This window comes from Phodopus roborovskii, unplaced genomic scaffold, assembly GCF_943737965.1.
Source record: "Phodopus roborovskii unplaced genomic scaffold, PHOROB, whole genome shotgun sequence".
NCBI lineage: Eukaryota > Metazoa > Chordata > Mammalia > Rodentia > Cricetidae > Phodopus > Phodopus roborovskii.
The window spans coordinates 5574077-5601258 of NW_026126575.1; the positions used below are offsets into that span (position 1 = coordinate 5574077).

Below are 27182 nucleotides of genomic sequence, written 5' to 3' on the forward strand. Positions count from 1 at the left end.
ATATACTATCTTTATCTATATCTATCATCTATAGATAGATAGAAAAGGCAGACATAAGCACATGTATGTCTCATTTCTCTGAAGAAGTGTCAAGGCTCCACAGCTAAGGAATAGAACTGTAACAAGTCACATCATCTCATTCTAGAGCCTACATGTTCACTATAAACAAAAGCAAAGCAATAGGATGAAGGAGCTCATCCTGCCCAGCTCACTAGTGTGGGAATGAAGATGCCCTGAAAGGTGGGCCTCTGGAGTGTGCATAAGGTTTCTGAGGAAGCCTGCTAGTAACGGTGATTCTCAGGTCCCCTAGTAAGCCTGTCCAGTAAGTATGTCCAGGAAACTCCAATGGTTTGCTTTACTTATACTAGGGCCCAGATGACTCCAATATAGATGTACACTTACTGTTATAAATCTAAGAAATAAGTGACAGGTGTGTCTTGGGTCACCCAGAATGATGAAGGGTCTGTTACCATATATGCCCATGGAAATTTCTGTTATTACTACTCATGTCTGAAAAGGCTGCCAAGTCTTTTAAGACTTTCCAAGCTTTGACAGACAGTCAGATAAAACCACAGAAAGATATTTAGCATACACTGGGCCATCCCTTAATATCCTTAGGAATTCTATGCCCTGGGAAATATATGGAAGAATGCAAAGTTCTATCAAATTCAAAAGTCTCTGAACCCAGTACTAGATTAATGTTTCCATATTCTATAACAAAAGAGTGTGGTATCTCCAGCAACGGGGCTTTTTTTTTATCAAGTTCTGGTGAGCAACCGAGATCAATGGCAATAGTCTGTATTATTTTGGACAGCTCCCAAATACCCATAACTCAAGAAGGAACATCCTACTGAGTTTCTGTTAGGAAGCCTATGGATGGAAAAATTATTCCCTGTATAAGGTAACTCTAATTAAGTGTGTGTGTGTGTGTGTGTGTGTGTGTGTGTGTCTATAAAACTGTAGGTGTCCATATGGTTTCCTTAAACATATTTACTGCTAGTTATCTCTCACGTCTAACTCCATCCCTTCTTTGCTCTAATCTTCCATTCTTCTCCTCACTTAATCCTCCATCCCCTTATTCGGCCCTTTATCATCTGTGTTCCTTAGTGGCTATATTTCACAGTACTACAAGATGCAATGCAAGTTTCTGGGAGAAAAGTCATCAACAATCTTATCTGCCTGAGATTACTTTGAGCTACAATAACAACTGGCCTGGTAAGATAAGATGGCTTATTTTACCAATAGTGTAATAGTGGCATAGATGTTATTGGAGTAGCCAACCACTTTCTACGTGGATTTAGAGCCTGCTTCACAGGAAGAAATTCATGCTCTATGGGTACTATAAATCTAATGATGAATACATGGCTGGAGAGCTCACAGGCCCCAGGCATGAACCTACTATTATTTTACTAAATGGACATAGTATCAAATTGACCTTGAAATGCACATGCTTATACCCATAGATTAGTGAAGCTTTCAGGCTTCACCAGAGAAGCTTCGTTGTATAGTGTAGGTCAACAGACAAACTCACGACTGGTCAAAGTGCAGAGTAAGTGTCTGTGGCATGCTTACCACAAATGGAATATTTATATTATACCCCAATCCCATGGCTCAAGGAACATAATGAAAGAAGGGGTAGAAAAATTGAGTCAGAACTTGGGACAGACTGGATTGAAACAGTGTCTTCTGTTTGTGACAGAACTACACCAGTGAACTCATAGCATCTGTGGTTGCCTTCACAAGACCTGTGTAAGATTAACCCAGTCAACATTCCAATATGGAAGGGTAGGGACTTGTGATCCCCTAACACTAGCTCAGCATCTATTGACAATTGGTGGCTTTTTGGTAAGGGTGAAGGAACCCACACACAGGTACCCCAGGTACCCCAGGTTAGGCACAAACCACACCTAAACTCCAGTTTCTAAGCATAAACCAAATGCAAAGAGATCCTTTATTAAGCAAGGCAAATAGACAAGGTGGCTAATCTGAATTAGGCACCAACAGCATCAAATAAGCTAGCTAGTATTCATTTTAAGAGGGAAAAGGGGAGGTCTGTGTTAGAATGATCTCCCTTTCTACAGTCTAGCTAGAATGTTGCTAAGTTCTGATTGGGTACTTTAATTATATTAATCAAAAATGAATTTTGATTGTTGGGCTTTGAGGTTTTGATAAATGGACCTTGGTGATCAGTCTCAGGCTTGAGTCAGTGGCCAATTAAGGGAATAGACATTGTTGGCTAGCTTTAAGAATGTAATCTAATAGTTTAGCAAGGGGGAGAAAGGTAAAAAGCAAAACCTGTCAGCACTATGTTTACTATCCATATTCTAGTCTGTGCTGTACACAGACTTACTAGAGCCCTGCAGAGGGTAAGTCAGTTTTCTTTAGGTTATGGTTCATGGTAGGTTGATTATAGTCTAATGGAAGGTTCCATGCATATATGGACAAAACAAATTGGTCTCAATGTTTAAAAAAAAATGGCATGAAGTTGGGAGGAGGTAGTGGGTGGATCCAGGAGAGTTAGAGAGAAGAATTGGGGGGGGGATAAATATAATCAAAATACATTGTAAACATGTATACAATTCTTAAATAATCAATAAAAATTGTATTAAGAAAGAAAAATACCAACCTGGTGGTGGTGGTGTACACCTTTAACCCCAGTACTCAGGAGGCAGAGGCAGGTAGATTTTTGTAGTTCAAAGCCAGCCTGATCTACAGAGCTAGTTCCAAGATAGCCAGGGATGTTACACAAAGAAATGTCTTCTTTAAAAACCAAAACAAAGAAAGAAAGAGAGAGAGAGGAAGGAAGGGAGGGAGGGAGGGAGGAAGGAAGAAAGAAAGAAACAAAATCTCTGTACCTAGGCAGGAAGATACTCATTTTTAAGATGTATGCACAAAATCCCGACAGTCACATATCAGAAGACTGGAATGCAAACAGAAGAATAAGGCAGTATATGTGCCATGGTTATTCTTAGCTGTCAATTTGACTACATCTGGAATTAACTAAAACCAAGGAGTCTGGGAACACCTGTGATTTTTTTCTTGGTTGAATTATTTCAAGTGGGAATACCTACTCTAAATCCAGGTCTTTTGAGGCGAGAAGACCCACCTTAAATCTGGCCACACCCTCTGATGGCAGTCTATATAAAAGCAGGAAAGAAGGAAGTGTGAGATCTGCCTGTTTGCCCTCACTGGTGCTTCACTGGCAATAGACTTTCTGCCTTTAACATTCTGACATACTGAAGACCAGTTGAAACATCCAGCCTTATGGACTGAACAACTATAGACAGCTATTGTTGGATTAGCTGGACCATTGCTTGTAAGCCACTCTAATAAATCGTGTGTGTGTGTGTGTGTGTGTGTGTGTGTGTGTTCTATCAATTCTGTTCCTCTAGAGAACACTGAATAATACAGTGTGGAATTTGACTCTATGAACGTGGGCTATGAAGCTATATCCTATACTTGATTATTGAATTAAAGTTCAATACAGTTCACTGGGATACCACAATCATGGCAGCATCAGATCAATATGTTCTTACTCCAAACAGTTCTTACGTGTTTGGAGAAGGGGTGTTGAACAAAATAATGACCCTTAAAGATACTTATGTCTTAGTCTTTGAAGCTTCTATGTTATCTTCTATTAAAAAAGGGACTTTGCAGACATGACTACATGAAGTATCTTGAGAGGGAAGGATTGTAGTGGGATATTCACTTTGTCTCCTTCTGTGGCACTGACCACGCCCATTGGAGGTGGAGCCATGGGCGGAAGTGACCTGTGGAAGGAGGTCGGAGGGGGCCAGGAAAGGCTCTCTCTTTCTGGCGTGACTCGGACAGGAGAGGATCGGGTTGAATTTCCTGGTGTTCATCTGTCTAGGTTGTAAGTTATTTCTCCCTGAATAAACATGTATTCGGCCTATTTGTTTATCCTGATCCTTATTTACCGCAATAAAGGATTTTCGTGGCTGATCTGGTATGTTCATATAAGAAGGAAACAAGAAGACCAACATCAGAAGTGGGAGAGAGGAGACAGATTTGATGGTGTGACGCTTCCAATTTCAAAGATGAAGAAAGAACCTTAAGCAAAAGACTAGTAGTGCAACACAAATAAATAAATGACCTAGCAACTGATATTGGGGTTCAAACTTCAAGCTGAATATCAGAAAAGCCACTAGCTTTCAGCCTTGAAAGGGTCGATCCACACATGAACTCTAAACCAAGTCTCAAACTGCTGCCTCTCCTCAGTGTGGCTAGAAAACGAATGCCTCTCTGAGACCTTGCTTCTGGTTTATATATTTCCCTAATGTTAGGATTAAAGGTGTGTGCTATAATTGTCTTTTAGACTGATTCACTCTTGTATAGATCTGGGTGGCCTTGGACTCACAGAGAACTGTCTGTCTCTTAATCTTGAGTCCTAGGATTAACAGTGTGTACCACCACCTCCTAGCTTCTAGCTGCTAGGATTAAAGATGTGTGCCTGGCTTCTATAACTTGTGGCTGACTTTGCTTTCTGAATCCTCAGGCAAGCTTTAATAAATCATAAATAATATATCCACTAAGTAATAGGAACTAGAAGAGACAAGAGAACCTTTGACATCCAGAACTCCAAGATAATGAAGCTGTGTTATGAGCCACTAGATTTGGGATAGCAATAGGAAAGACATCACAAGGTCTTCTGTCAGCTTTATGTGGGATCATCCAATAGTTTCTCCAGTAGAAGAAAACCGAAAAATTGGTAGCTTTACACTCCATATCCTATGTCCAGAAAGCATCTCTAGGTCTACAGCAGCTATTGAAAAGCATTCACTTTTATTTGTGAGGAGATAAATTTAAGGTAAGAAAATGCTTAAAGAAATAAGAACCACTGTATTAAGACTTTTGTATTAAAATATGTGAACATTTAATACTTTACATAAATGTCATGATTTAAAACATTTAAATGCAGTGACAGCTTTCTTAAAGTATACCATGGGATACTTGTCTTAGGTGTGTGTAATTTTACACAAAATTTATGCCAAGTGGATGGATGTGGTGGTGAATACTTGTAGTGCCAGTACCCAGGGAGCAGAGGCAGAAGGATCTCCACAAAGTCAAGATAAGCCAGGGTTACATGGAAAGACTGTTTCAAAACAAAGAGCAACAAAAGCAAACAAGGAAAACCTCATCCTAAGCTAGATTAATTTCCCATTTTGGAGTGTTTAAAAAGAGCTAATTAATTGTGTCACCTATATTTTATATTTAGACGAATCACCTAAGTATTCAGAAAGTTTGCTTGTCATGCCACATTATTACTAGACTAGGCAGAAATAAAATCCATGGAACATTACATATAATATTAAATATATTCAACTAAATTATGATGAGATAAATATCATCCAAGACATTTTTAGTAATTTTTTCATACAGTATATTCTGGTCACAGTTTCTTGTCCCTCCTCCCCTTGTAGATCCTCCCTACCTCCACACTCATCCATCCCCATTCCTTCTTTCTCTCTCTCAATGAGTTCATTTTAAATTAACTTCTAGCATCTAAGCTGATCACTCAGTAAAATAATAAGATCAGCAAGCTGAACTTTAAGGAGGAATTAGGTCCTTTGTAATAAATGTAATAAATGAATTATTAGATTTCTTATACATGAGTCCCTTGCTCAAGCATAATGATACCATGTCAATGGTCTGAAGAGCATTTGATACGAAATCTAAGCAAAGTCATCCCATGTAAGTTTCATATAAAGGTGCACATTGCTATTTGAGTTACATTTTCTTTCTTTTACCTTCTAATGGGGATAGCCCTCTTATTTGACCTTGATGGGTCCTTTTCCTTTTCATGAGATATCTTTATGATGAATGATGTATAACTAACTGGATCATCCACGAGGGAGATAAAATATGTGCCCCGAAACACAGCAAGGATGGCTTTCAGATTTGCAGGGGAAATTCATAATTGGTAAAACAAACAAACAAACAAAAACAATAATAACAAAACCACCAGGAAATCCAAACCAGAAATAAACACTCCATGAAAAAAAAAGAGGTTTTTGTTTTTGTTTCTTAATTTTGAAAGACATATCCCAAGGAAGCAGCCTGGGTGTTGGGGGCTTAGGGTCTCCAAGGATTGTCATCACTCTGGGCAGAAAACATAAAAGCAAATCAGAGCTCAATAGTGCCAGGTCTTGGACTTGACATAAAAGTGAACTGAATAGGCCCTCACTTGCCATCTGTTGGTGACAGGTGTTTTCCATACTTAATGAGCAGGTTCTTTTTCAGCTGTTAAGGTGTGTAAAGAAGGTGTATCTTTGCTCAGTCAGTAAAGTGCTTAGCATATAAACATGAAGACCTGGGCCTAAGCCTCAGAATCTAAACTTAACAGGTGGGTATAGTGGTTTATGCTTGTAATCTCAATGCTGTAGAGGCAGATCCTTGAGACTCATTTGCTCAACCAATGAGCTAACTCCAGATATATTCAGTCCTGGTGAAGAAATGGAAATAACATGAAAAAAAAATGGATATGTCACTAATCCTGTAATGCCACCTAACAAAAACACCTTTGAGCAACTACCAAAGAATTCAAAAGAGTGGTTAAAAGTATGTTCAAACAATGCAAAGAAGATATGACTACACCGCAGAAGAACATGGCTGAAATGGGGAAGTTGATCCAAGACATGTGAATAGAAATGGGATTGCTGAAGAAAGTTCAAACTGATATGATACTGGAAAAAACAAACAAAACTCAACAAGTCAAATAAAAACTCAGTGGAAAGTCTTGCTAATGGACTAGAAACAGAAACTCAGAGGTAGAGGACGTGGCATGCAACTGGAGTACTCAGTAAAGAATCTGGAACATCATCAAAAGATGTGGAGAAAGGGCAGCAGAACAAAGGCATGGCGGGTATTTCCAATAAAACCATAGAAAATTCCCTAAACTTGGAGAAAAATATGCCCATCAAGTACAAAAGGCACACAGCATATCTAAATAGACAGGACCAGAAAAGAAGCCCCCCCCCATGACAGATTGTGACTGTCACATTAGAAGACACAGATAAGGTCAAGGAAATGAAAAGCTTGGGGGTACATTTATAAAGGTGGGTACATTTGAATAAAACCTAGTTATTTCACAAAAACTTTTAAAGTCAGAAAAGCCTGGAAAGACACATTCCAAGTTCTGAAAGACAACTGACAACCCAGAATAGTATGCCCAGGAAAATCATCTATTAAAATGGAAAGAAAAATAGAAACATTCCATGATAAAAGCAGATGAAAGAATTTATGGCCCATTAGCCAATTCTATGTAGGATACTGGAAGGAATACTTCAGTCTGAAGACAAAGATAAACACACCAAAGAAGTCACAGGGGGAAAAAAATAATTCTAGGACAGTTATTAAAAAAAAAAAGACTAAGAAAACACCACAAAACAACAACAAAAACCAGGAAGTGATGTACATTGTTCTATAATAGCTCAGAATCAATGATCTCAAATCCTCAGGAGCCATAGAAGAGTAGAAAGCAAAAGCTATTTTTTTTTAAGTCTCTAAGAAATACACTTCATCATCAAAAACTGACACCGCCTGTGGCTAAAAGTATAGAAAAAGATGCTCAAAGCACATGAAACTGAGAAAGAGGCAGGTATGGCTACTCAGAGTCATACAAAATAAACTTCAAATCAAAACTAGAAAGAAGAGATAAAGAGGGTCACTTTGTACCTCTCAAAGGGAAAAAATCTATCAATGGAATATTAGAATTAGAATATTAGAATATATATGCACCAAACCGCTTTAATGAAAAATAAACTATTTAGTCAGTAACTACTGGTTAATCCCAACAAAGTGATAGTGACTTCAATATTCCACTTGCACCAATAGACAGGTCACAACAACAATAAAAGCAAACAGTCATGGAGTTAAATATCAGCCTAAATCAAATAGGTATCTACAGCACATCTCACCAAAACACTCAAGTATAACATTCTTATCAGAAACCTATGGAACTTCCTCCAAAAAACTGACTAGCTATTAAGACACAAAGCAAATCTCAACACATACAGGAAAATTGAAATAACATTCTGCAACTCTCTGGCCACAATCGAATACAGTGGTATATCAACAACCATGCCAACTACAGACACAGACTTATGGAAACTAAACAAGACACCACTGAAAGATAAATGGGTCATGGAGAAAAATTAAGAAAAAAAAATCCTAAAACCTAATGCAAATGAAAACACAGCATGCCAAACCCCATGGGACACAATGAAGGCAGTCCTAAGAGGAAAATTTATATTACTAAGTGCCTACATCAAAAAAAAATATAGAATATCTCAAATTAAAACTTATTGATACACCTGAAGATCTTGGAAAAACAAGGAAAAAACTTAACCTAAAACAGAAGATGGGAAGAGATAATCAAATCAGGGGTGAACGTAGGAACAAACAAATGAAAAACAGTACAAACACTCAATGAAAAAGATTCTTGGTTCTTGGAAAAGATTAATAACATTGACAAACCTTTGGCTAAATTAGCCAAAAGAAAGAGAGAAGACTCAAATTAGTAAAAGTTGAGTTGAAAAGGGAGATACGATGACAGGCACTAAGGAGTCTCAGAGAACCATAAAGACATACTTTATAAAATCTATATTCTACTAATTCGGAAAACCTAAAAGAAATGGATGAATTTCTAGATTGTCTTAGTTTGGTTTTTTATTGCTGTGATGAGACACCATGACCATGGCAACTCTATTTTTTTTTTGTTTTGTTTTGTTTTGTTTTGATTTTGATTTTTTTTTCAAGGCAGGGTTTCTCTGTATTGCTTTGGAGCCTGTCCTATAACTAGCTCTGTAGACCAGACTGGACTTGAACTCACAGAGATCCACCTACCTCTGCCTCCAGAATGCTGGGATTAAAGGCGTGTGCCACCAATGCCTGGCAATGGCAACTCTTATGATGAAAACATTTAACAGTTCAGTCCATTATCATCATGGCAGGGAGCACGGTGGCATACAGGTGATAGGGTGCTGGAACTGAGCGTGCTGTCTTGCAGGGAACAGAAAGTCACCTGACTGTCACACTAAGTGAAGCTTGAGGAAAAGACATCAAAGCCCATCCCCACAGTGACACACTTCCTCCAATAAGGCCACACCTTCTAAGAGTGCCACTCCCTTTGGGGGGCCATTTTCTCTTAAACCACCACATAGATGCATATGACCTACTAATGCTAAATCAAGATGAAGTAAATAATTCAAACAAGCACATGATAGCTAATAAGATAGAAGCAACTGAAATAAGCCCAAGCCAGGTGGAATCAGCACAGAATTCTACCAGACCCTGACAGAGAACTAGCACTAATATCACTCAGATTATTCCACAGGAAAGAATGGAAGAGGCTCCTCACAAATCTTCTTATGAAGCCCGTATTACTCTAATACTAAACACAGTCAAAGACCCAATAATAACAAAAGAAGTATTCATCCATTTCCTCACACACATTCTCAGTAATGTACTTGCAAACTGAATTCAGGATAATATTAAAAAGAGAATTTTCCAAGATCAAATTGCCTTCACTCCAGAGATACAAGGGTTTTTCGATATACATAAATCAATAAATGCAATCATACAGACTCAATGACAGAAAATGCATAGTCACCTCATTAGCTGCAGGAAAGACATTTGACAAAATACACTGTCTCTTCATGATAAGAGTCTGGGGACTTTATGGATTCAGGGAACAAATCTCAATAGAATAAAGACAAGATACAATAAGACCATAGCCAACATCATACTCCATGGAGAAAACTCAAAGGATGTCCACTACAGTTATGAACAAAAGAAAGAAATCTACACTCTCCACTCCTTTTCTTTATAGTGCTCGAAGCCTTAGTCAAAGCAATATAGACAGTAAAGAAGACCAAAGTGTAGCAGGCTTTTTCTTTTGGGCCACCAACCAACCCCCAAATCATGACACAAAGACTTGATATTAATTATGAATGCTTGGCCTTATCTTATGCTCATTTTTTTTGCTAGCTCTTATATAGATTAAACTGTTTCTCTTCATCAATGTTTTGCCTTGGGGCCTTTTACCTTTCTTTCTTTCTGTATATCTTACTTTCTCTGCTTCTTGTGTCTGTCTGACTGGTGGCTGACAGAAGATTAATATCCAGAATATATATATTTAAAAAAAAACCCTCAAAAAAATAAAGAACAAAAGCAAAAGTAAAAACAAACAAAAAGCGAAACAAAAATCCTAACCAACAATGACCCATTTAAAAAATGAGCCTAAGACCTGAACAGAGATTTCTCAAAAGAAGAAAAAGAAATTTTTCTTTGTCCCTAGAAACTAGGGAAATGAAAATTAAAAACACCTTGAGGGCTTATCTTATCCCCATTAGGATGGCAAAGATCAACAAAACAATTAACAATAAATGCTGGTATAGATGTGAGAAGGGAGAACCAATCCTCATTCATTTTTGTTGGGGATGCAAACTGGTACAACCACTATGGAAATCAGTATGGAGAATTCTCAAAAACCTAAATATAAATCTACAATAAGACCCAGCTATATCATTTTTGGGGGCATATGCCCTAAGGACTCAACACCGTATTCTATAGATATTTGCTTGGCCATGTTCATTGCTGCTGTAGTCACAGTAGCTAGGAAATGGAAGCTACCTAAATGTCCTCAGCCAACAAATGGAGAATGAAAATGTGGTACATATACTAATGAATGCTATTCAGCTGTAGAGAAAAATAAAATCATGGTCCTTGCAGGTAAACAGATGGAACTAAAAAATACCTTGTTGAATGAGGTAACCAGACCCAGAAAGACAAACATCACATGTTCTCTCTCATCAGAGGTGGTTCTAATTTAAGAAAAACGGCATGGGAGAGAAAGATGCCTTGGGACAGGGTTCAAGCAGCAGGGTTTTGGTTTTTATTTTTGGTTTTTAATAAGGGAAAGGAATCATAAAAAAAAAAAAAAAAAAACAGAAAGGGAAGGGGAGAGACTGGCCTCGGAAGGCAGGAACAGCAGGAGAGGAGAAAGAAAAGAGGGAGGGGAGAGAGAGAGAGAAAGAGAGAGAGGGAGAGAGAGGGAGAGGGGGGAACAGAGAGAGGAAAAGAAGAGAGAAAGAGGAATGGGATTGGGCACTTGAAAAGGGAACATACTGAATATGCACAGGTGGTGCTCTTAGTGACTACAGCTGAGAGCACATCCTGTCAGAACCCCAAGAACAGGCCAGTACAGATGTCTGAATACTACTAACAGAGGCTCCTAGCTTCAAAGCTTCAGATGTGTGTACATATTCCGGAGCAACTACAGAAACAAGGAAAGAAGAAAAAGGGACAATTTCCAGGGTGTGTGGGGGGTGGGGGGGAGCAATAGAAAGGGGAATAGTAGAGTACAAATGATCTGATCAGAGAAGTGAGAAAAAAGGGTATCTAATTAGGGAAGTGAGGGAGATAAATACAGAAGGAAGGAGGAGGCAAAATAATAAGGATGTCTGAAAGGTCATAAGGAATCATATTATTAACCATCTATAATACACAACCACTTAATACATAAAAATTATATATACGTTTACATATATCAGAGTTGTGGAGCATAGTCCCAATGAATATATTCCTACTAAGGGAACATTGTAGAAGAGAGATAGAAAGATAATCAGAGCCAGAGTATAAGGGAGTTGGCCGGGAGAATGTTATCTCCAAAGAATGTCAAAAGCTACATGCATGATCTCATTAATATGACTACCTACACATGAACTGAACAAGGATAACAACAAGAGACATGTCAAAGTGGATGGGGAAAAGACCACGAAACTGCAACTTTAGCTGGTTATGCAATACCAAAGGTTAGCCCTGAAAACATACATACAAGTAACATTATATAGACTGAGCAAGTTATGTTTATATATGTAATAACAATTAATGAGAAAAGGGGCCGTGAACTTGAAAGAGAACACAGAGAGGTGATGGTTTGAAAGAAAATACCCTGTTGTGGGATATTTGATGGTACTGTGAAACTTGGAGGCTGTGTTAATAAAATTAACCTCGCATCAGGGGGCGAAGCCAGTTACTGATTGACAGGAATTAGCCATTGAGAGAATGGAGGAGCCAGGAATACAAATAGAGAGACTCACAGGAAGGAGGAGGGAGGCACTTAGAGATTCATGATCTTCTTGTGGTGGGTGGATGAATGGAGAGGTTTCTCTTGCTGGGTCTCTGGTCAAAATAAGCTGGTTGTTTCTTGACTTTTGTCATCCAGCAGGTTTTACCCCGATATCTGACTGCTGACTCTTTATTGGTAGATAGGACAACTTAGATAAAAACAACAATGTCCCCCAGAAGGAATGGCATTAATGGGAGCTATAGCCTTGTTGGAGTAGGTATAGTCTTTTTGGAGGAAATGTGTCACTGTGGAGGCAGGCTTTGAGGGTTCACATATGCTCAAGTCACACCCAGTGAAAGGGACCACTCCTGTTGCCTATCTATCAAGATGTAGGATTCTCAGCTACAACACTATGTATGCCTGAACGCTGCCATGCCACACCGTGATGATAATGGACTAAACCTCTCAAAATGTAAGCCATCCCAATTAAATGTTTTCCTTTAGAAATGTTGCTGTGGTTATAGTGTCCTTTACAGCAATGGAGAGAGAAAGGGGTTGGGGAAAATGATGTAATTATATTGTAATCTCAAAAGTATAGGGGAAAAAAACCCTAGAGACATTTGTATTTGAATATTGATCAAAGTTAATCAAGAGTCCAGAAGCCAAGAGAACCAACCACATATGGTTTGGATGTGGCCACGATATTTATTTGTAATATGTTTCACATATATTAACAATAGAGGATGACACTTGTTCATACAGTGAGTATACCGTGCTCTGGTAGTTCTATGAAGTCGGAGAATACTGACAGGGTTTTCCTAATCTCTTTGGTCTTGGAAAGCTTGGGCAGGCTTTCTCAAGCAAAATGTCTTGTGACCACTGCTTCAGCACTTGCATTTTTGAAAGAAGTAACAAAGGGTGGATTCGAGGAAGATCAGAAAGACTTGGGCATCTTATGTGCCAGTTTATTTTTCACACAAATGCTGAAGACCACAGGAAACCCGGCAGGGTATTAGGCTCACAGCCTGAAGGGAAGTCATATCATTGGCCAAAGTTTTCATGTAAAGGTGGTCAATCTCCACGGCTCAGAATCTGCTCCTGTAGTTCTCTGAGTATGCTTAAAGGTGCTGAAGGCCACAAATATGCTGAGGGGTGTTAAGGCTATGATCCTGCTGTATATCCTTTGTCTTGATGCTCGTAAACTTGTATGTCTTTGAGGATATCTTGACAAAACAGCAGGCGAACCTCCCTTTCCCAGTGTCACTCCGTAATCAAGCTATTGGTGGACCCTTCCAATGACTGAAGGAGTCCAAGGCACCATGGACCAGAGTAAAGCATATTACCAACAACAGCAGGAAGAAATGAATCTAGCTACCATCCAAAAAGTCAGGTCTAAAAATAAGTGTAAATAGTGGGTCTTACTCTAGACGAGTGATTTTATCCCTTGGGAATTGTATGTTACTCCCTTTTAGTGGTGTTATTTTTTTACTCTGAAGATTACTTTAAGAACATATAATATTAGCACCAAGGCAGCATATTTCTCCCAGAGATCACGTGAAACGGAATAGATACTATAATTAGCAGTTGGTACAATCAGTGATGTTGCTAACTCACTTACTGGCTAATGAAACGTTCCCACAATTGCCAAAAATACCCTTATTCAACTCACGTAGCACCTTGATGACAGCTAGGTTGTTAAAAAAAATAATTACAATTCTCAAAATGTAACAGTAAAACACATTTTCAGGTAAAAAGTAAACAACAGTGTACCGTGATAATGAAGGGTCACTTTGTCATATACTACATATAATGTAGAGTACGTAAAATGCAGCGGTCTGACATGCATAGTCACAATAAAATCATTTTACGTACAAAAATATTACATCACAATAAATAATTTCAAACATAAATATTAAACTTTACATCATTAGGGTATTCCACAGGTTGAGTATCGCTCCTTGAAATGCTTGAGACCATCAGGGTGTAGTTCAGACATTTTGAAGACTTGGAGACATCTCTCATATGCAAATGAGATATCTTGGGGCTGGGACTCAAATCTAAACCTGGTATTCATTTATGCTTTTTTTCCTTTAAATGGAGTTGGGGTTTACTAGGAGATTTTGGTATAGATTTAAGCAGCAGAAGAGTTCAATACATGCCCAATAACATGGGATATGGACCTCATTAGTGTTTACTATACACCTTTACATACATGACAGAAATGTAATTTTGTATGGTACTTCAACAAATTTTGAATATGAAACCAATTTTCATGGCATGGAAATTTCCAGTTGAGATCTCATGCTGAGACTCAAAAGGTTTCCGAACTTGGAGTCTTTAAATTTCAGTCTTTAAATTTTTGGATAAGGGATGCTCAACCTGTATATATATATATATATATATATATATATATATTTATATATATTTATATATATGCATATGTACACACATATACACACACATTCACACACACGAGCAGACAGGTCCGCACACACGCACACATTTGCACCCAAATTTAAGGTGGAGGTATTGTATTACTGTCCTTCATCCATTCCATAATGGCTTCCTCTTCAGAGCTCCTGAAAGAAATGAACCAGGAGTTATAAACCTTCCACACCAAAGTGAACCAGGCACTTCCATATGCAGAATTACAAAGGGTCACTTAGGATCTTCTCCAGGTTAGAAAGTGAATGCTTGTTTATTTGGCCACCTATTTACTTATTTCTTTGCCATAAGCAACACAGAAGTGACTGCAACATTGGAGGGGTGTCTGTCTAATAGAGGTCCTGGGTTTGACCCCCAGCATCATAGAAGGAGAGAAAGCAAGTGGCATAGCAAGAAAAGACACGTGCTGGAAGGTGAAGACCAACTGCTGTGAGTTGTTCTCAGATCCACGGGCACATGCAGGCATGTGCACACACCATCACAGACACATATGAATAAATGAGTATAATTTAAAAAGAAAGGGGAAAAAAGAACAATTACAGAAGAATGAAAGATCAGTGCCTAGAAATCTTATCTGAGATAATATTCAAATGTTAGGACAGCTCCTTCTAGACTTCTCACATACATGTAAATTTATACATGTAAATTTCGTACAAATGTATTCATATTTTATTACAGATAACATACACAAGAAAAGTAGGTATAAAACACATATGAAAATGGGGTCTCTAGCGTATATCTGGTGAGTTTTGCCTGCTTCCACCCCACCTCTCTCTCTTTCTCTCCCTCTTCCCCACTGTGTGTGTGTGTTATGTGTGTGTGTGTACATACATGTGTTATTCTCTAGCCTAAGCTGATGGGAGATGTCATTCTGTATAAGTTTCTCATACTGGTTAATGAATAAAGCACTGTTGGCCAATAGGAAAGCTAGATAGGCGGGACTAGAAGACGAAGAGGAAGGAGGAAGGAGAGTCAAGATGGAGAATCTGGAGAGAATAGAACCGCCAGCCGCCTCTCGCTGGTAAGACCACGTGGAAATACATAGAAATGGGTTAATAATTAAGACAGAGCTAGCCGATAAGAAACTAGCACCTGGCCAATAGCATTGTATCGAATACAAAGTCTCTGTGCATTATTTGGGGCTGGTGCGGCGGCGGGACAAGACCAGTGTCAGCGGGCGGAAAAACCGTACTCCTTACACTAAGCTATCCAGGAGCTCACACACTGTTGTTTTGTTCATTGTGCTTGCTCTAAGGGTCAAACCCTTGCCTTGTTCATGTTGGGAGAGTGTTTTATCACTGAGCTATAGTCCCAGGTCAAATCTCTTCTTGCTCTTAGAAGTGATCATCTTCCAAATGAAGCTATCAGTCATGTGACTCCCGGTAGGCACAAAATCTCAGGCCACCAGACACTCTACTTCAGAACTGACCATGTGATCCCACCAGAGATAGGGAGAGGTGTTTGTTTGTTTGTTTGTTTGTTTATTTATTTATTATTTTGCATGTAGGCCTTGATTGCCTGTATGTCTATGTGTTATATGTGTGTCTGGTGGCCATGGTGGCCAGAAAGGGGTATCAGATTTCTGGAACTGAAAATACAGATGGGACTGCCATATGGGTGCTGGGAATCTAACCCGGGTTATCTAGAAGTTATTTTGCAGAATGGTTGTGAACAGCTTAATCATAAGCTATAATGATGATGTCATCTTAGCAAGGTGGGTGTGGGGACAATGACATGTTGAGGAAGAAACAACATGAGGGGCTCACTGCTGATGGATGGAGAAGGACACTACTGTGGAGCCCTATGAAGCTGTGCCTGAAGAGGGTACAACACATGGGCATCTCAGGTATTTAACGTATTTTCCTTGCCTTTTGCAACACAAATAATACTAATTGAAGACTGCAATTCTGCATGGTGTGCACCTGCAATCCCGCACTTGGGAGACAGAGGCATAAAGACCTACGTTTGAGGCTAGCTTGGGCTATAAGCAAGAGCCTGTTATATATAAAGAACACTTCCAATACTGATGTTTACTTAAACATTTGTCAAATAGTAACTCATGTGTTGAAGTGGGAATGAGCTGTTGAGGGAACTGAATGGGCCACTGGAAGTTCAGGGACAGTGTTGCAAGGTCACACAGGTTTGTTGATCTGTGCGATGTAGCTGAAGGCACCAGGGTAATGAAAAGTGAGCAGTTTAGTCTTTTGCTCAGCAGAGGGAGCATTTGTTGGCAAGGGAAAGATTCTTCTGTGAATTTTTGACAGAATAGATTCTGGTTCCTTGTACACCGGGGGTGGGGGTGGAGTGGAGATCAGGGTGGGGGTGGTGGGAGGTGGGGGTGGGGATGGGCTAAGATCCACATTGATAACGATCTCCGATGAGCTGTTGGCCCCACTGTGGTGGCAGGTCTGTGACACTGCAGTGATGGAGAGCAATGCTGTTGGTGTGAGTTATCTCTGGGGCCTGCCTGCATGGGAATGTCACTGTGACCTTAAGGAAACAGTGGGCCTCAGCTTCCTTTACTGCAAAATAAGACAAGAGCTCCACATCATAATTTCCTTGTGAAGATTTGATGAAAATGTGTCTGTAAGTTGCTCAGCACAGGGGAAGCCCGGCAAACACCGGTGCTACTGTGATTATTATATTCTTGTAGTGTTCATCTAAGCCTCCTACTTCACAGTTCCCAATAACTAGAACATAGATCTCTGGTTCTACCAGAGACCTTAAGAAGTAAGATTCTTGGAGGTGAAGCAAGCCCAGATGGCAGCATTTTCAACAGGCAATGCAGAGGAACTTAATGTGTGAGGCCAGAGGACTTGGGTTCAACGGTGAGCAACAGATAGCCGCAGGCACAGAAAGACAGATAAGCAAGAATGTTATTATAGGGTCAGCTTCATGATTCTTGACAGTAGCCCTGTCGGGAGGAAATAACACTCACCCATATTGTTCACCATCAGGCTACAGGCTAAAATGAAAGGGGCAGGGAGGGGACTTACCTCAGTTATGAAACTCGCACCTCCAGACCCGTGCCAGAGGATGGAGTGCACTTCCCACAGTAACCGCCGCATTTCCCTAGGACCCGGGTACCATCCTGCAAAAATACATATCATTGAGGTTAGTGATTTCAGGGCTTGCAATGGTTTTGAGGGAAATGAATTCTTGCACCTATAATAAGTGTTGAAATGAAAGTCAACATACCCATTTATGTCTAATTGCACAGGTCAACAGACAAGGTCAAATCCACCACCTGTTTCTGGATGACCTATAAAAGCTAGATTGGTTTTTACCCTTTTGTTGGTTTGTCTGAGACAAAGCAAAGGTTTTGCTATGTATCCCAGTCTGTCCTCTACCTCCCAGGGTTTGGGGATTTTAGGTAGACATCTCCAAGCCTGGTTAGTTTTGACTTTTCTATTCAGTTGAGAAAAATCAAACTAAGACTAGTGTGTCTTTACATCTGAAACTTGTACAAAATTCAAATTTTTGCATGGCCAGCATCATTTATGTACCTACATGCTGTATTAAGAGAAATTGGTGGCCCAATGTCCCACCGCTCTGTTTGAGCATTAGGACAGAGGGTGGAGCCAACAATCCTGCCACCTTCGGGTAACTTCCTGGAGCTGCTCTGAGCATACTAGACATGCCTATCCACACAGGACAACCCGGAATCCTCACCTGCCTGGTCTCTGATCCCCACTGCTGGTCCTCTACTGGAATTCTGGGCCCCTCTCAGAGATCCGCCTATCCCCACAGGACCACTCTGAGTTCCTGCAGGCTGGATCCTTGACCCCAGTCACCAGGCCTCTGATAAAGAGGCCTCACCTGGAGAGTGCCAGACCCAGGCTAGATCCTCCTATCGGTGCATGGAACATCCTGAGTCCCAGCATTCGGGAGAGGACAAGACCAGGTTGCAGAAACATATAGAGACAGCTGACCTGAACAAGGAGGAGCTAATGGGCCCCCAGACTGATAGCTGGGAATTCAGCATGGGCCTGACTCAGACCCCCTGAATATGGGTCTCAGCCAGAAGGACTAAGCAGTCTAAGGGACCTCAGACAGTAGAACCAGGATGTATTCCTGGTGCACAAAAAAACTTTGTGGGCACATTCCCCCATGGAGGGATACTGCCTTAACCTAGAGACAGGAGATAAGTCCTGGTCCCTACTCCAAAAAACTTGACAGATTTATATGACCCTTCCTGGATGACATCACCCTACATGTGGAGTGGGGGGGGATGGGAAGGGAGGGTGGTTGGTGTGCATGTGAGGGGAGGAAGGAGGGAAAGAGTGAGGGAGGGAGAGGGAACTGGGATCAATATGTAAAATAAAAATTTTAAAAAAGATGCACAATGTGAAAGACGCAAAGAACAAATAAGTAAATTACAAATTAACTAATTAATTGTAAAAAAAAAAAAAAAAAAAAAAGGAAAACACTGACTACAACTAATGTCCAGCCACTTTTTTCTTCCAGTCTAAAAGTTTCATGATGAATTAGGTGGCAAGAGTGATTATTATCTATACTTTGATTATTAATTAAGATTTTAGAGGAAAGTAGAAAATGTGATTCATGAAAAACAAGGATATTCAACTTTAAAAATGTTAACCACATCAAATATATGACCCTGGCATCACACACAGCCAAATTAGAGACAGGGCTAGATATTTTTCATAGATTATTCAAAATACGACTATGGAAGATTTTGATGTTATTACACTTACTAAGAATATGTTCTTATCTATAGTTCTAATTAGTGAAAAAAAAACCACTGCCTTCAACACAGGAAAAGATAGAAGTGATAACCCAGAGCCAAGAAGAAAGCCAGATATGTATAATCACTATGTTTTGTTGAGTGATTACTCCTTTCCAAGGTAGTAACTGAGGAAGATACTATGGACATTAAAATTCCAACAGTTTTATGTCCTAAGTGTTATAGCCTATGTTATTCTCCTCTTTAAATCTTTACTCATGAATAAAACATGAAGAAGAAGAAAAACAAGAAAGAAAGAAAGGAAGGAAGGAAGAAAGAAAGAAATGGGCGATTTCCAGCTTCATGCTGTTGCCCAACACACCATGAACCCCAGTCATGCAATTCAGCTCTTGGGAGTGTGAGGTGTACTGTGAGATTATAAACATTTTCACACTATCGTTGTGAGGGTTATTCTTCATTGTCAACTTGTCTGGATTTTAGAATCACCTAGGAAGAGACCCTGGGTGTTGTTTCAGAGAAGGGAACACCCACTCTGAATGCAGCTCAGAGCTCAGACTGAGTCAAAGACCAGAAGAATCAGAAAGCACCACCCACCCTTTCATCTTTTTGAAATCTGGCTGGGGATGCAATGTGATCGCTGTCTCACCTCATCTTCCTGTCACCACACCTTCTCACCATGATGGACTGTACCCTGAGACTGAACCAGAGTAAACCCTTCCTCCTTTCAGTTGCTTTTGTTGGGTATTTTGTCATAGCAATGGGACAAGTAACTAATACACCAGCCTGTTGCACTGTGATACACCAAGAAAAGATGAAGACAGTGAGTTTTAAATGTCCTGCTTTTAATATACAGCGGCATGTGGAGTGTTCTGTAATCAATTTTAGGAAACAAATTACTGTGTTTAAAACACAGCGGCAGTACAAATGTGTGTAAGGAATAAAGCATACACTGACATCAGTACACTAAGCACTTGTAACAATGTTTCCAACTTACAAGAAAGCAGTGGTCAAAATGAGGAAGATTTAATATGAAATATCAACGCAGAATACTCTGTTCACAAAAATGAAAAGTGAGAATAGGTACATTCCATGTAGCTCAACTGTTAGCAAATTAAGAAAAATAATTTACCCACTGAGTTAATTGTATTTTGTTTAACAGCAAGAACTGGAAAGCAGTTAGAGAGGCAATAAACTGGCCTAAGAGAATCATCTCTTTAGCAAGAATAAGAGGAGGAGAGAAGTGGGGAGGGGGGTGAGGGGGGAGAAGAAGAGATTCTTGCAAGTCCTTGAGATGAACGCTGGTGTTCAGCTCACTGTCTCCCTTTCAGTAGTCTGGGAGCCCAGCCCATGCGATGTCACCATCCACAGTTTTAAGATTAGTTTTGTTGAGACCTAGAGCCCAAACACTTGACTTGCCCCATTGTTCAGGAGTGTAAGAACACATCAGCCAATATTTTGAGGTCAGAGAAGAGAATAAAAACTGTTCCCTGACACCATAAGTGAACCTTTAGTGACTTTGAACATTAGCTTTGCTACCAAGTTCATAAGAAACTTACCCTATAACTGAGGAAAATAACCCTTACACATAAGACTTACACTATGCTAAAGTAATATTGCTTAAACAAGTGATGTTAAGCTTTTTAAACATTCTTCCTGGGCTATCACAAGTTACAATATGGAGCTGCATGCATCTCTATTCACACACACTCACAGCGATTGTGCTTCCTGAACACACACTGCAGCCCCAATAGAGTGACCTGGACTTCGAGGAGTCAAAAGGAGGAGAAAAGAATCCTCATATTTCAAAATCCATTTAACTAGGTTATTTAACAAGCAGCTTCCATATACTTTTCAGTTGCAAATGACCATTTGAAAAGCAGATATCACAGTGCTGGAGAGATGGCCCAGCAGTTAAGAATGCTTACTGCTCTTGAAGAGAACCCACACCAGGCAGCTCACACCCACTGCCTCTAACTTCAGCTCCAGGGGCCTGACACCTTCAAGCCTCCTTGGGTACCTGTACATATCTAGTGAGTAAAGCTCATGCAGACAGTTACACACACATAAACAAATCAATACACTTTTTAAACAAGCAAACACCAAAAGAAAACTCTAGTAAAATTGTATAAATGTCTGGCAAACATGAACATGCTTAATTAAAATTGTGTAGTTGTGAAAAAAAAAAAAGTCCCACATAGCCAGTGTTGGGCCACTTAGGCACATTTGCCTTGTGCCATTCTTTTCCTCACTTCCATTTCTGACATTCCATGATCTTGCTCCACAGGCCCTTTGCACACACCATCTTCTGTTGCCTGAAATACTCTTTTGTTCTTTCTTATGTGTCCCACCAATCCCGGTAAATTCATCATAACTCAGTCCAGAGGCAGCTTCCTCTGGGACATGTTCTTGGCTGTGTTGTCTGCTCTGAGTACTCTGTAGCTGGATAATTTTTCTTTAACTTGTTTTTCATGCTAGAATATAAGACCCATGATGTAAAAGTGACATCTTATTAAAGTTGGAAGCATCTAGGACCAAGGGCTATGTAAGGCTAATAGTGATGCCAATCACTCATGTATTAAATGGATAAGATGATCAAAAAAACAAAGCTGCATTCTCTTTTGGACTGTAAATGGCTTGCTATCAGTTTCTCCAATGCTTTTCCACACTTTGGAAATGTCCCCTGTTTCAATGCAGTGTCACACTTCCCTCTCTGTATTGACCATGCTGTGTAAACCCTGGCCCTCAGCCTCCTTAAACAAAACCGTACCTTCTCTATGACTGAGAATAATGATCTGAACATACTTCACCTCATACCTGTGGGTTCCATCCCCAGAATGGGGCAAGGGTCTTGAAGACCTGCTTCCTAGAGCCCAGTTGTGATGTCTCTTGCAAAGAATGAGTAATCTATTTTGTTTTGTTTTTGTTAGGTCAGGAAGGAAGAGTCCAGGAGGAGAGATCAAGAAAGAAAAACACTGCCAACTTAACAAAAAAATGAGAGAACAAAATGTTTTCTCTCTTTTTAAAATGTTCATGCATTTGGACTTGGGTGTGACTGATGTGGGAAGTGATTCCCATCACCCATTTGGTCCTGGCTCCTAAGCGCTGAGTTCAGTCTGGAAGTAGTTGCTGCAGCCCCTGGCTGAACAGTCAGGAGCTGTAAGCAGAAGGTTAGAGGCTGCCAGGATGCTGACATGCTAGGCTCATCTTCAGCATCATCAAAGCTAAGCTGAGTCCAGACTCTCCCAGCCCATCCAGGAGGGGCTCTGGAAAGCAGGTCTGCAGCCGACAAGGCCTCTTTACTGATACACTGGTTGCTTTTGATTGGTTGCAGGGCTTGGGATTACTGATGCATTGGCTACCTTGTTTTTGGTTGCAGAGGTTGGGATTGGCTTCTTTAAAGCTGAGGGTTTGGGAGCATCTGTAAATTGGGCAAATAGGTCTCTCATTACACTTTGCTGTGGTGAAATGACACACATCAGCCATTGGCACAGGACTCCTGCTAACTTGTGTGTTTAACAAATACTAGCTATTGTTATCATACTGGTATCTGTGTGTGTATCTGTGTGTGCAGGTAAATGCACACATGGTTTGTGTGGAACCTTGATGGGAGATGACATTCCGTAAATATGTTTCTCTTGTTGGTTAATGAGTAAAGTACTGTTGGCCAATAGGAAAGGAAGACAGGAGGGACTAGGAGACAAGGAGGAAAAAGGAAGGAGTAGGGAGGAGTCAGCATGAGGAGACCGGAGAGAACAGAGGTCCTGCCCCACTCTCCGGTAAGATGAGACCACGTGGAAATACTTAGATTAATAGAAATGGGTTAATACTTAAGACAGAGCTAGCTGATAAGAAACAAGTAACTGGCCAACAGCAGTTATATCTAATACAGAGTCTGTGTGTTAATTGGGGCTGCCACCAGGGTGGGTCCAGGCTGGTGGAAAAACTTATTCCTTATAGAACCTGGGTATCATTCCATACTTGCTGAAACACGGTCTCTTAACTGGCCTAGCACTCACCAAATTGGCTAGACTGGCTGGCCAGTGAGGCTCAGGGATCAGCACTGAGATTGTAAGTGTATGCAGTTAGGCCCAGCTGGCTACTTTACGTGGGTTCTGGGGGACTGAATGCAGTGCTTTGTTGACTATATCTCTCTGTCATTACAAAGCAATTTGGTGAGACCCTTCATCATAGCTGTTCTTCACTGAACAGAAAAGGCTGGAGAAGTCATAAATGGGGAAAAAAAAAGTGATATTGGCTTTGTAGCAGTTACACTACCTCCTCCACTGAGACTGCTAATTTAGGCAAAACAGAAGTGGAGCTAAGCTAAAAGTGATGATACCACTCTCAGATGATGCTGATGATGGTCCTAGCATGTCAGCATCATGGCAGTTGCCAGATTGAAAACAAAACAAAACTGCACAGTAAGAAGAACATGGCTGCCATAGACAGTTTCTTTCTTTCAGGAAAAAAAAAAAAAAAAAAAAGGAGCCAGAGCCCTCACTGACATGCAATGAAACTCTGATTTTTATTTTTTTGTTGCAGCCTAATTCTCTTTTAAATAAATATTTGTTAATAATAGCTCCAATTGTTGCATATAAATGGGGCAAATGACTCACTGTCTCATTGGGCATAGCTTGTATTCTTAATTTTTAAGTTTTCTCCGGGGAAGCTGGTGCCTGTGATTTAGGGAGGGGCCTGCCTTTGATGGAAGTATGTTCACTTGTCTGTCTTTAGTGGAAGGGGAAGGAGGCCCAAGTTTGTTAAAATCCATAGATATTAACAATTAGAATCATAGTTTTAGGACCTAAAAGGCAATGTTAGTTAGGGTTAAGATAACATGCAAGATTAACTCTTTCTAAAACTTCCTACTAAACATAGCACATACGATTTCCCCTAAATATAGACAATAATGAACATACAGATAGTTGCATAGACACTGTACTGTTTCCATAGAAATGTGCAGACTACAATGTACATGCATAGAAAATGTGAATCTATGGGATCCCATGTTGCAGGTCTGTCGAATGGTTTGGGTGAATAGTGGGTTTTCACAGGCAGTCCACACACATACTCCAGATTCCACCATACCATGTACATGCATGTGCAAACATGTATGTTCCTTTCTTAACTCAGTTGTTGTAAATCAATGCAGAGGTAAAAGGTCTTTTACTCCCCACAGTGTACCTTTCATTGCTTTATAAAGTGACTTTCTATAGCACGTGGATTCCTGGTAGATGTCAGACCCAGACTACAGGCTTCCTGTGTCTTAAAATTCGTCAGGCACATAGGAAGGCAGGAGACACCCTGAGCACCAACCCCAACTAGCCAGAAGTGGGCTCCCTTCCAGCTGCTGGCCCCGAAGACCCAGTGGAGATCTCTGCCCTGGGAGAAAACCAGGCAGGCAGCCCTGAAGATGGTGAGCAGAGCTTCTATGGCAGAATCCTGGTCAGGCCAAAAGAGCCCTTTCATGCTCTGAGCACATTTACAGTTGAGGGGGCCAGAATGTTCCTGGCACCCAAGCTCAGAACTTGGACATTTTCCTTTACTCCTCACCTCTGAGTCATGGTTGCTTTTGTCCACTTAGCCTCTGGGCAGGGATCTAAGCTGAGGCTGTGAGACTTCATCAGACCCTCCAAACAAGTACTGGCCAGGAAGTCCACAATGTGGGGTGTGGATAGCTCCCCCAGGTTCATCCTGCAGTAGCAGTCCCTTTACCTCCAGCAGGCTGTCAGCCTCAGCTAGCCTCTGCTTCAAAGATGCCACAGCATCAACTGCTGTTGCTTATGCTTCTGCTGTCTGCCCTGCTTTCACAGGAACCCAAGGTGACAAAGTTGATGAGCACCCATGTTGTATGTAAGGGGGCCTTCTGTGTGGATGGAGGACATCTCTTCTCTCAGGAGATATAGAGGGCCTTCACTACACAGCCAATAGCAGCACTTCTGCTAGGTAGAAAGAGCTAGATAGAGGATTATCAGGCATGGACCTCTTCACCTACATCCTCAATTTGACGCCTGAAAATGTTGACCCTCCTTCTCATTTGTCCCACCTAAGCTGGGGGTGGGGGGCAAGTCCGGAGTCAACATGCAAGTTTCCAAACAAACAGCAGCTCTGGAAGCCTTGGACCTATCACGGTTTCTCTTTGTACAGTTTCTTTTATCTGCAGTCAGCTGTGGCTTGAACGTATTACACAAAAAGTTTTTAAAAATCCTGTTTTAAACACATGCAATTCTGACTTTGATGAAACTTCTCACTGTCATGTTCTACCCCACTTGGTGGAGACTCAGTCATCTGTCCAGTGTATCCATGACACATACCCCTGCTCTGTGCCACCATATCACCAACTGCCCCACTCTCCCAGTTTGTGCTCAAGAAAGTCTGACACAGCCCATCACAGCCCTTGTACATTCACTTCACACATAGGCATCACGTGTGACATCATTGCAAGGTAATGTTTTATAGCACATATTCACACATATTTGTCCATTATATAGCTATAATTGCTTTTATTTTATCGGAAGCTGTTGCTAATCTCTCACTGTGCCCTACTTACAAATTAAGCCATGGTAAGATTGAACAGAAAGAGGAAAGCTAGTGTAGTTGGACTTGGGTATTTCCTGAGATCTCAGGCATCAACTGAGGGCCATCAAAGGACCATGATTTGTCCTAGGTGAAACAGGTGTCAGGGTTCTTTTCAAGGTGTACAAGGAGCTTTGTCCCTAGGGGTGAGGTGGCATCTCTGGCTTTCAATGGCACTAGAGATCCAGGTTTAGTCTGCGCCACTGGGGATTTTCTTTTAGTTTTGATCAGGGAGAATGTTCTATTCCCAAGCAGGCTCGGGGAAGCAAGGCTTTCGTTTCTGGGACATTGCCTGGGAGTGGAATGTCACACAGTTCCCAGCATGCCCCACACAGAACTGCTTACAAGTCTCTATTAAAGGTGTGCATGTGAAAAGCACGCTGCTTTAACTTAGGGTACGGGTTTTCAAACTGTACTTACTGATTGGGAATATGGCATCACCTTGGAAACCATTAGAGATATACATTTCCGGTTCCTTCTAGACAGATTAGGAACATTTGAGGGCTCACCATGTAGCACAGTGATATAGAGTGTGCTGGACCCTGCTTTTAATCCCAGTGCCAAGATCAGAAAAAAACAAAAAATAAAACAGGTCTGCTCTGGTTGATAGAGCCTTGCCTGTTCTGCAGGGCTTTGCTTCAAATGAGCCCAAAGGGGCTTCTTGCCTATAGATTTTACTGTTATCATCAACATGCTAATGTTCCTATGACTTTTAAAAATGTTTTAATTTTAAAAACATTTTATGTACTATCCATACATACTTACAATGTGTTCTGATCCAACCTAGCCCATCTCCAATCACTTGCTGACTCCTCCATCACATTCCCCTCCCAGCTTCATGTTCACTCTCTCTGTTTTCTGGAACACACTGAGTCTGTTGGCAGCTGCCTGTATGTGTGCATATGAGACTGTGTACTGGGACACAGGTGGCTTCTCAAGGCTGCATCCCGGAAGAAACGGACTCCCCCAGCAATCATCAGCTGACAATAGCGTCTCATGCAGGGGTGGGTTGTCAGGAACTGCTCCTCCCTGCATGCTGGGCTTTAGGGTTTGATCTTGTGCAGGTCCTGTTCATGTAGCCACAGCCATTGTGAGTTTGCAGAGAGCAACTCAGACACATTTGCTGCAAATGTCCACACCTTGTGGCTCTTACAATGTTTCCACTTCCTCCTCTGTGGCAATGCCTGGGTCTTAGAGGCAGAGGTGTTCTTCAGGAAGAGAATACCACTTGTAGTTTTCCCCAACCATAGCAGTTCCAGGAGTTCATTTTCATGGATCACCCCCAGGGGTGCTGCTCTGCATGCACGCGTGCACGCACACACGCACACACACACACACACACACACACACACACACACACACACA

The 27182-nt window shown here is 40.8% G+C and overlaps 1 protein-coding gene across 2 annotated transcripts in view; it reads right to left on the reverse strand.

The window, feature by feature from the left end:
• Positions 1-14467: 14467 nt before the first annotated feature.
• Adamts9 (ADAM metallopeptidase with thrombospondin type 1 motif 9) overlaps positions 14468-27182 on the reverse strand; it is a 157054-nt gene continuing 144339 nt past the window's right edge. For both annotated transcript variants that reach the window (XM_051203300.1, XM_051203299.1), the window contains 2 exons: positions 17533-17627; positions 14468-14670 (listed from right to left, as the gene is read on the reverse strand). In XM_051203300.1, the coding sequence (XP_051059257.1) occupies positions 17538-17627 (90 nt within the window). In that variant the 3' untranslated portion in view covers positions 14468-14670; positions 17533-17537. The remainder of the gene's footprint in view (positions 14671-17532; positions 17628-27182) is intronic.